The sequence below is a fragment of the Solea solea genome, chromosome 2 (assembly GCF_958295425.1).
Source record: "Solea solea chromosome 2, fSolSol10.1, whole genome shotgun sequence".
NCBI lineage: Eukaryota > Metazoa > Chordata > Actinopteri > Pleuronectiformes > Soleidae > Solea > Solea solea.
The window spans coordinates 25,556,893-25,567,380 of NC_081135.1; the positions used below are offsets into that span (position 1 = coordinate 25,556,893).

The 10,488-nt window shown below is 40.0% G+C and overlaps 1 protein-coding gene across 2 annotated transcripts; it reads left to right on the forward strand.

Annotated features, from left to right (window-relative positions):
• The first annotated feature begins 312 nt into the window (after positions 1-312).
• Positions 313-10,466, forward strand: xrcc5 (X-ray repair complementing defective repair in Chinese hamster cells 5). 2 transcript variants are annotated; one of them, XM_058621821.1, is made up of 21 exons: positions 313-506; positions 3,587-3,700; positions 3,776-3,959; positions 4,680-4,728; positions 4,814-4,936; positions 5,171-5,350; positions 5,458-5,572; positions 5,801-5,939; positions 6,015-6,127; positions 6,261-6,323; positions 6,419-6,556; positions 6,647-6,737; positions 7,547-7,677; positions 7,818-8,014; positions 8,585-8,681; positions 8,810-8,879; positions 9,021-9,130; positions 9,378-9,474; positions 9,706-9,773; positions 9,882-9,956; positions 10,156-10,466. In XM_058621821.1, the coding sequence occupies exons 1-21, from the start codon at positions 492-494 to the stop codon at positions 10,168-10,170; spliced, it is 2,184 nt and encodes a 727-aa protein (XP_058477804.1). In that variant the 5' UTR covers positions 313-491; the 3' UTR covers positions 10,171-10,466. The 2 variants fall into 2 exon arrangements, with proteins under 2 accessions (XP_058477804.1, XP_058477796.1); XM_058621813.1 differs by lacking the exon at positions 313-506 and adding an exon at positions 1,703-1,891.
• The last annotated feature ends 22 nt before the right edge of the window (positions 10,467-10,488 follow it).

Here is a 10,488-nt window from a genome sequence, read left to right on the forward strand (position 1 = left end):
TGGCTCTGTATATTACAGTATAGTATATATTATTATTGTTATTTTACATTCAGTATTTATTATCATTATTATTTCTATTATTATCATCATTATTAATATTATTATCCTAATTAATATTATTACCTTTTCAATTCATTGGTTTTTAATCAATAATCACGTTTTCACTTGAAATTAAACTTGACAAATCCAGACTTTCCTGCACAGTGCCACATGAAACGCTGGGGGGCGTTGGACCTACATCAATGTTGGCAGCTCTTTTAACAGATCACCAAAAAGCGGGGTTGTCGCAAGGAAGCAAATATTAACGTTGTGACAGCATGACACCTGTCCGCATATACAACAGTATTTTGACGGACAAATACAGAGTTCTTTTGAACGACGTAGCGTAAAATTTGCTGAGAGACAACTTGCGGAACAGTCCGCGCCCTTCACAGTTGCCCGTCGGATCCATAATAGAGTGACACGGAGCTTTTAACAGAGGGAAACCGAAAATGGCACGGAACAAAGTAAGTTTGCTGTTTGCAACATTTCTCACTAAATACATGACGTTGTCACGTCACGCAGCGTTGTAGGGGTTTATTCTTGTTTGTTTATGTTTATTTGGCGGTTTCGTAGGTGCTTTGAATTTCAGATGAGTCGGCGGCATGCTGAGACATGTTCACTTGTTCGAACTTGAGGTTTACACCTGAGAATCAAACGCTCTCAGTCTCTCATCGTGTTGAATATTCACACACACACACACACACACACACTGTGTTTAGTTTAAACAACAACCGATAATGTAAGAGAGATATTCACTCCAGAACCTAGATACACGATCGTAATCACGGTGCTTTCTCATAGGGACCATCAATAAATTCTCACCTGAATCTGAATATGTCATAACTTAAGCCCTTTTAACATTTCAAATCGATAGACGGGATATTCACTACCGATATCATGTCATTCTTACTAGCAAGGTCGGCTCTATGTATGTTTATGCCCTAGACGAGATGTGGATTTGGTGCTCCCCTCCCGTCTCCTCCGTCCACTGTCAACCAACACTCAAAAGCTAGTTTTTATGAAAAAGTTAACAGTTCGGTAAAGTTGGAAAGATATTGACAGATTCGTAATTTCCGGTTCAATAACGTGTAAACGAAACGTTCTATAAACACAAGCGTGGTCTCTTCACAATCACAACTGTGTACTCATGAGCCACAGTAACATTGTCATCCAAGTGACCTGAATTCCGCGCTGGAAGAATAACATGTGTCTCTATGTGCAGCGGCAATAACTTTTGCTACTGTATACGTTGTAGAGTCAACAAAGTCACCTCACACAAAGATGACCCTCCCATGTTCACACTACAACACTTATTTTGGACAAAGATGCTTTTAAACAATTTTGGTGACTTTACAATGTACAGGGGCAAAGTTATTAAATATTATTTGAAATAAAATTCACCAAAATTATTTAAAAGCATTTTTGTCCAAAATAAGAGCTGTATTGTGACCACGGGAAGGTCATCTTTGTCTGTGTTGGTTTTTGTAACACTACAATTAAGAGCAGTGAACTTGATTTGAGTTGAGTTGATGTTTGTCTTTTTAGCGACGCACTTTTCAGACTGTCCCTGGGTATTCGCCTCACACCCTTCTCGCTGCCGCTGCACATAGAGACACATATTATTCTTCCAGCGCGGAATTCAGATCACTTAGATGAAAATTTTACTGTCGCTCATTGAGTACACAATTTTGATTGGGATGAGACCACGCTTATGTTTATAGAACGTTTCGTTTACACGTTATTGAACCGGAAAGTCTGAAGAAATCTGTCAATCTTTCCAACTTTACCGAACTGTTCGGGCATGCGTCGGACGTTTCCTGTCCATCTTGTTCGGGCCTTGTCCAAGAGGGTATGTATGCTGGTCATTTTTAGCACGAGACAGGACCTCCGTGTCGGGGATGTGATCCTGCCACTGGATTCTCATCAGTCTGCGTGAACATGTTGTGTGAAGGTGGTTAACCGTCCAAGTCTCACAGGCATAGAGGAGAGTGGTGACACGTCTATGTTTGACTGTCGTCACAAGGTGCTGCCCAGGTATATGAACTTGTCTACAGTGTTCAAGGCTTGGCCATGTACAGTGATCCTGCGGCTTGCCGGGACGCAATATAGTAATTAATAGTAGTAAATGGTAGTACAAATAGTAACTATGGATAAAACACTGTTACATTACAGATCATGTAAACATGTCACACTCTCGTTTCATTTAGGTATGTTCATTTATTAAGCAAAGTAAGTATAGCGGCCGATCGATATTACATAATTTCAAAAACAAGCAGGAGTTTAGTGTTGACGCGCACAAGAACGCATATAATTCTCTGTGGCTCTGTCACTCTTTTATTAAACCCGTTGCACATTAAACTCCATACCATTGTCATTATACTCGCGCTGTTAAAAAATAGGGAAATAATACACAGAATACGAAACTACGCATTGATTCGGTCAACAAAAGCTTTCACTCCACCGTGCTCACCCTATGGCATGACTGACAACCAGCAACCGGGGAACATTTAACGTTATTAACCGGGGCAGTCATTTATTGCCACGTACTCCCCATAGTGACACACCCATCACCCATGTGCCAATCCCAAGTGCGCAGCAATTCCAGCATTAAATCAACACATAATGAATAAGCAAAACTTACATGTATGGCTCCTTCAGTTAGGCACCGTATTTTTCTTCTTCTTTCTGGTCTTCCGGTGCTCCTCCAGTGGATGGCGCCATAAATGACTGTATATATACAGTAGCCTGTGCCTATAGCTGGCACTGCTTGCTAGTCAAAATTACAGTTTCAGATATCTGCAAAGTCATTATGACTGGTCAAAATTTAAGTTCAAAATGAATTGAAGATATTAACATTGTCCTTTTTAGATATCTCCAATTAAGTTCCAGATAGCCATAATTATGTACATAGAATGGCAAAAGTTACATTAGTAAACCCCTGAATTGCAGATATCTGGAGCTGTAGTTTTGACTTGTCAGAACAACACCACAGATATCTACAACTACAATTCCTACTTGTTGCAATGAAACGGATATCTGTAATAGCAATTACAGTCAAACTTGGTGACTAAATGTTAAAAAGGCTTGCCATACATAACTGCATTACTGCTTATGTCATGTGACCTATACCAATAAAAAATTGTAACACTATCACTGTCAATATCACGAACATGTCTAAACAGCACACATATTACATTTGTGTAATATATATTTTGCATGAATATTAGAATCAACCTAAATTAGTGTTGGAAACATAAACAGTTTTAAGTAAAATGAAATCTAATCTAAATTGATGTTCATGATTGGTGATTAATTTAGTTGACTGTTATTGTCTGGTTAAGTGCTGTAGCCATACAGTAGAATTAACTCCTATTCAAACAGGAAAGTCCTGTGACCTGTGGTGAAAGTTGGTATTGGAACTAAAATTTACAAGACTATAAAATGAACCTTAAATGGCTTTCTTGTATTTATAACCTCTAATGTGCTGAGCCACACAAGACGCATGAGGATAAAAAACAGTTTTATGTCAATTTGTTATTTGTAGTCAGCGCTGGTGCTGTGCATGGATGTGGGCTTCTCCATGTCCAACTCCGCACCGGGTGAAGAGTCGCCCTTTGAACTCGCGAAAAAAGTCATCCAGAAGTTTGTCCAACGTCAGGTAGGTTTTACAAAAATGAACACAAAGATCATACATGCTGGACACAAGTCCTTAGCATATTTTTCTGTCTAACAGGTTTTTGCTGAGACGAAGGAAGAACTGGCTCTTGTTCTGTTTGGCACGGATTCCACTAAAAACCCTCTGTCCAAGGACGGCCAGTACCAGAACATCACCATCCATCGCCACCTCTTGTTGGCTGATTTTGATTTGTTGGAGGAAATAGAAACTCAAATTCATCCAGAGAGTCAACAGGCAGATTGTATCCATTGAATCTATCAGTTTGTTAATTTCATTATTTATCACCCAATTTCTACCTCTAATTATGGTACCTTTATGTTGTATAGTGTAATAATTTGTTAATATGCAAATAATGATAATAATACCGTAATGATACATTTTTACATTTAGTATGATAGAGGCTTCAATCTGTATTGTGCTCTTCATGCTATCGTACATAATCTCCTAGGCTTGAACATATCTTTGCAACGCAGACGTTTGTCAGAGCAGGAATTGTTTAATGTATAACATTTAAGAATTGCACAGCTCCATTTAAGTGCCTAAATGCAGTGTACAAAATGTATATTTCTAAGTCTAAATAGGCTGAATAATTGAAATTGGCTTTGTGGATGGAGAGCAAGGATGAATATGAGATTTGAATTCTTCAGCACTTTTACAAAAACAACTTGAGGTAATTATGGATATCTCTGGTAAACATTTTGATTGGAAATTCCACTTTTTATCTATTTTTTCCATGGCCTTATCAGTAAATATAAATCAGTTTAGTGACATTGTTATACATGACTATTCGAGTCCTGGATTCTATTTGGTGGGACAAAATCATGAATGTGTTGGTGATATGTTTTAGATCCCAAAGTCAAAGTTGGGACTGTGAAATAGCTCGGAGTTCAGTTCAAGGATCAATGGGTGTCCTATAGATGATATAGAGAAAAGAGAAGACACCTTAACCGTTCCTTATCAGGGCTGGATGCTCTTGTCGTCTGCATGGATCTCCTTAAAACAGAAACACAGTAAGAAACTGTTTGTATCTCATCACTAAATTCATTGCACTAAATCAAAATGTCAACTATTGTGACTGTTTGTTTTTTTTGTCAGGGGGAAGAAGTACGAACGTCTCAACATCGCCCTCCTGACTGACCTCAACAGCCAGTCCAGTGCAGACCAGCTGGATGTTATTACTGGAAACCTGAAACAAGCTGGCATCACTTTACAGTTCTTGTAAGGATGAGTGTGAAATTTCAAAACAAACACGTGTTGCTTTATGTGATACACAAATGTTGTAGTGCACACATCAAGTTTTATCTTGCATATCTTTGCCTTCATTTTTAAGAAGTCACTGGGTAAAATGTGCTTTAATTTTCTATAGGCTATGTTACTGGCATATGATGACTTTTGATTGATAATTATAGGATTTCTTAAATGTGGATTGACTGTGATCCTTTGAATTGCCAGTTTGCCTTTCCCTGTAAAAGATGACGAGCAGGATGGAGGGGATGGAGATAACGGAGGCCCTAGTCACCCAGGCACAGGGAAAGGTCTGTCACAGCAACAGAAGGAGAGCCTGGATATGATGAAACACATCATGTTAAGTCTGGATGAGGAGGACGGACTGGATGAAATTTATACATACAGGTCAGAACACTCTGTTCTGGCTTTTGTTTCATCGTTCTTTCTGCATATAAATGTGAGTAATACTCTTTTTGGATGGTGTCATGTGACTTGGATTTCTCTCACCGTAGGAACGCACTTGAACAGCTGCACATGTTCAAGCGTATTGAGAGGAGACCCATGGCCTGGCCCTGCCAGCTTACAATTGGCAGCTCTCTGGCCATCCGTATTGTTGGATACAAAGCAGTAAGTTGATTTTAAGTACAGTAGATGAGTATCTTTAACATGTTTGTTATATAGCTTTATTGAATGAGTATTACATATTTAGATTTGGCTAAAAGGCTGCAAAGACTCAGGAATAATAAACAGTAGAGCTTCCAGAGTGTGGGGTGTTCACCATAAACACATGCACACAGCCTTGTTAGTGAAGCACAGGTTTTCTCATCCACTAATACTACCTATGGTATTGTACAGGTGACCGAAGAGAACCTGAAGAAGTCGTGGATCACAGTTGATGCTCAAACCAACCAGAAAGACGACGTGAAGAGGGAGACTGTGTATTGTCTGGACGATGACAATGAGACCGAGGTGCAAAAGGATGACATCATTCAAGGTTAGGGGACGCTCACGTTGTGGTACAACTATGCGCTGCGATCGATTCATTCATCGTTCACTTCTTGGTTTGTAGGTTTTCGTTATGGAAGTGACATTGTTCCCTTCTCCAAAGTGGATCAAGAGCAGATGAAGTATAAACACGATGGGAAGTGCTTCGCTGTTCTGGGTTTTGCCAAACAAGAGATGGTATTCACTTTTTTTTTCCTGTAACAATGTGATCAAACATGGCATCTAAAAATAATAGGACAAAAATAGGAAAAAAAACCTAAGCTTTAAAACCTTTAAACCTAAACTTTACAATGGAAATGTCTGCATGAAGGTACAACGTCATAGGCTGGTGGGAAATCAGGTCATCAAGATGTTTGCTCCCAAGGATGATGAGGTGAGACTGGAGAGAACTGCACATACAGTACATAGAGTGCTAGTGAGTACACGCTGATGATGTCATTCGTGTCTAACTCTACATTGTCCGTACAGCCTGCTGGAGTGGCACTGTCGGCCGTCATTCAAGCACTGGACGAACTCCAAATGGTGGCCATCGTGCGTTATGCCTATGACCGGCGCTGCAACCCTCAAGTAGGAGCAGCTTTTCCTTGTATCAAGCAGAACTACGAGGTGAGATTATCAACTCCAAAATGTGCCGTTTACTCACTAAACTTGTTTGAAATAGCATAGAGGTAATGGTCCGTCTGTCACCCTCCATAGTGTCTGATGTACATCCAACTGCCCTTCACAGAAGACCTCAGGCAATTTACCTTTCCTTCTCTCGAGAACAACAAAAAGTTCACTCCATCAGGTACAGTTGTTTTTGTGTCCTATCTATTCAAATTTGTTACATTTGTAATAATGTTAACGCTTCAAAAGATCTCTCTCTTTCTCAATATGAAGCAACCCTTTATGGTACTTTCTCATAATCAGTAGAAGTTGCTTTGCAATTGGGATTTTCTTTTTCAGTGTCAGACAGCGGCTGTCACGACCTGCTTATGTAAACGTAACCTTTGTTGCCTCCTACAGGCACAGAAAGTAAAAGCTGCCTCAGAATGATAACATTACTGCACTTCATGCTGACGTTTGCCTGTGGATGGCACACATCAGCATGTCTACCTTGCTTCACTAGTAAACATCAAGAACGGCACAAGTTAATGAGATTTTCTCAAAGAAGTTTAAATTCTAATATCACAGGGGAAAAAAAACCCTCCATTACAAGGATGATTCATGGATTCAAAGTCTTATCTAAAAGTACATTATTGATAGTGTTGTCTGACTCACCTGAATATAAGTGTAGCAGCATTTTATGAACTCGTATACATGTTTTATATGTAAAATGTTGAGTTGAAAATTAAATTATCATCAGCTGTTACATAAATGTGAAGTAAAAAGTGCATTGCCCCCTGAAAAGTCACTAGATATAAGACACTAGCCCAAGAAAAGTATATACAAGCTAGTATAAATGTCAATAAAACTAAATATTAGGTACCTCAAAATTGTCCTTAATTACAGATGACCATTGCTCACTAGTGGTGCAAATCTGAATGTAGATGATGTAGAGTTTATCTAGTTTCTACAGTGAGAGATGGACCGTTGACTGGCATGTGTTTTTTTTAGACACTCAGCTGTCTGCTGTGGACTCTCTCATTGACTCCATGATGTTAGTGGAGGAAGATGAAAATGGAGAAAGTAACGACCTGTTTAAGGTCCACCACATTCCCAACCCTCACTTCCAGAGGCACTACCAGGTAAAAGCAGTGCAGTGTTAGTATTTCAGACATACCACACAGACGACGTAATGCTTCACTGTAGCATCACCACCCAAAAAGCTGATGATTTCCAACCAGTCACCGTCTATCTCACTTCATTTTCCAAACATTTGCATCAGTGTCTGCATCATCGGGCAGTGAACCCCGGCACCCCACTTCCCCCCATGGAGCCGTGGCTGAAGGCAGCTCTCGAGCCCCCTGAGGTCATTACTGAACGTCGCCAAGCTCCACTAGAGGAGATAAAGAGGAAGTTTCCTCTTACAGAAGTGGAGAAAAAAAAGAAGCCAAAGACGAGTGCTCAGATTTTTGGCAAAAAGTAAGTTTGAGTCACTGTGGTGCTGTGTTTCTGAGGCCCCATTCAGCACTGGTATTAACATCTGTCCTGATTGATTCAATCACAGTGGACAGGGTTGAGTATGACTGTTAACACTTGGAAGTAAAATGTGTCCTGGGTGTATCTCCTATGACCACATGTGATCTGATCACGCTGTATTCAAATACATAGACATAGTTTCTGTTTGTGTGAACAAATTGTGGTTTTAACCAGCCTGCGTGTACCGGTGTGTCTGTTGTCAATGTTTGTTTGTGCGTGTGTTGCATGTCTGTCAACTTATGCTGCTGTAAATGAAATAATATTTTAACCATTGCCAAAGAACCAACACATGCTCAGGAATGCTTCCCCAAACCTCCTCTGGGTGGGATTTGTTTTTTATCACATCTGACCACGTATTGGATCTGGTTTGCATGCAATCGGATAGCTCAGGATGGCTGATAGTACCATGTCTGTAAGGAACCTTAAATCTTACAGAGAAGACTTTTTGATTGTGGTTTGAGATTTTACTAATAACAAAAAACAATATCTCACTGACCCCTTTGTGATTTACAGCTCTGAGGAGCCGGATAGTAAGAAGGCAAAAGCAGATGAAGAAGAAGAAGAAGAGGAATTTAATCTGGCCAACATTGCTGAAGGCTCTGTGACTTCGGTAAGAATCGGGGGCGAGAACTGCAGAGAATATCAAAACCAAAGAAGTACTTTGCCATTTGTTTGAACTGGCATGCTGTAAAATTTCCATCTCACTTAAGTAATGAATCATATTAAACACTTAACCAGGTGGGAAGTGTCGATCCACCCCGAGACTTCTGCACTCTCATCAAGCTGAAGAGACTTCCATTTGGAGAAGGTGAGGTCCAGTTTGCCTGTTATGTGGTTTTTGTTTTTTTTGTTTTGGGAAACGTGGCTCGTTGACTGTCATGACTCATGTTCAGTTCTTGTAAATGTGTTTCTCTTTGTTGGGTTGTGGTGGCCTCTGTGTCCTTCACAGTCTGTCAGCAACTGACTGGCAGGATAGAGCAGTTGCTTAGCAACAAGAACACACAGTACTACATGAAGAGCATCACCTGTATCCAGGCTTTTAGAGAGCAGTCGGTTAAGGTAAATAAACATTCACTATCTTGCATTTGGGAAATTAAGGGAGATGTGGGGGGATTCTGATGTTAGAGTCTGTTTTGAAAAACAATATTTAGATGTGCACCGAGCGTCAACTTGAGCAGCTTGTGATAAGACTTGAATTGAGGCCAGTTCTTGTGTGATTAAGTTTATGTGTCTGTCTGCATATAGATGTGAGCTTTTAGGAGACTTATAAATAGATTTTGATTCTTGCATCTCTTTTGCAATTCAGCTAGGGAATGCTGACCTGTACAACAGCTACCTCCAGTCCTTGAAAAGGAGCATCCCAAGCAGAGGGTTAGAGGTCTTCTGGGACCTGCTTGTTCAAGGTTCAGTATGATAAGCTTCTTCACTTGGTGCTGCAGGATTGTACTCATTTTCTCACAAATTGCTCCTCCCTTGGGAGGAGATGAAATGTTTGCATAGCTTTGTGCAAAAAAAAAAATGTGATTACTGCAAAAATGGGAGCTGACTAATGTTTAAAAATGTCCTGTGGCCTGAATTACAAGTGTCCTGAAGTAGTTCTCACTGGATGTAATTCTAAACTTGTTGTTGAACAGATACTATCAGTCTGATCAGCAAGGACGAGGTCGAGGGGAGCACTGTGTCCAAAAACGAGGCTAATCAGGTGACTTAAAAATAACCTAGATTAACTACTTAGGAACGAGTGAGTGAATATTTGTAAATGAAGGTGATCTTGTGACTGTCTGTTACTGACTGAATCATACTTTCTTAGTTTCTCGTTGCTGAGGAGAAGAAAGAGGAGACTGCTGCGCCTCCAGCTGAAGATGCAGGAGATGTTGATGACTTGGTTAGTATTCATGTGAACACATTTTTAATTTTTAAATCATGTCTTCCTCACCCATGTCTTCCTCACCCATGTAAAAGCCATTTCCTGTCAATTCCAGTCCAGTATACTGTATGCCTGTGTCTGATAATAAGTTGGGGTCTATGGAGACTTGTGATATAAACTCCCTGATCCTTAACTTTTTCCCTCTCTTCCTGTGCAGCTGGACATGATGTAACGGGGGAGGCAATGGGAGAGTCTGCAGTGGACATGGAGAGAGAAATGAGAAGAATGCACTCTTTCAGCCCAACCAGACCAAAACCACTACAGCCATCCATTGTTTTGCCTCCCACTTGGTTTTAACTTTGAAACTGGTAATATTGGGTGTGCAGTACTGCAGATTAGTACTGTGTCAAAAGGCTTCACGTAGAATGTAAACAAGAATGTTTAGGCCTGTGTTATGCGAGAAATGTCAGTCTCATATGTACATTTTATGAATTATATCATTCCATTGTAATACACTGTCATGTTGGATAGAGTCAGTCCTTGCAATGTT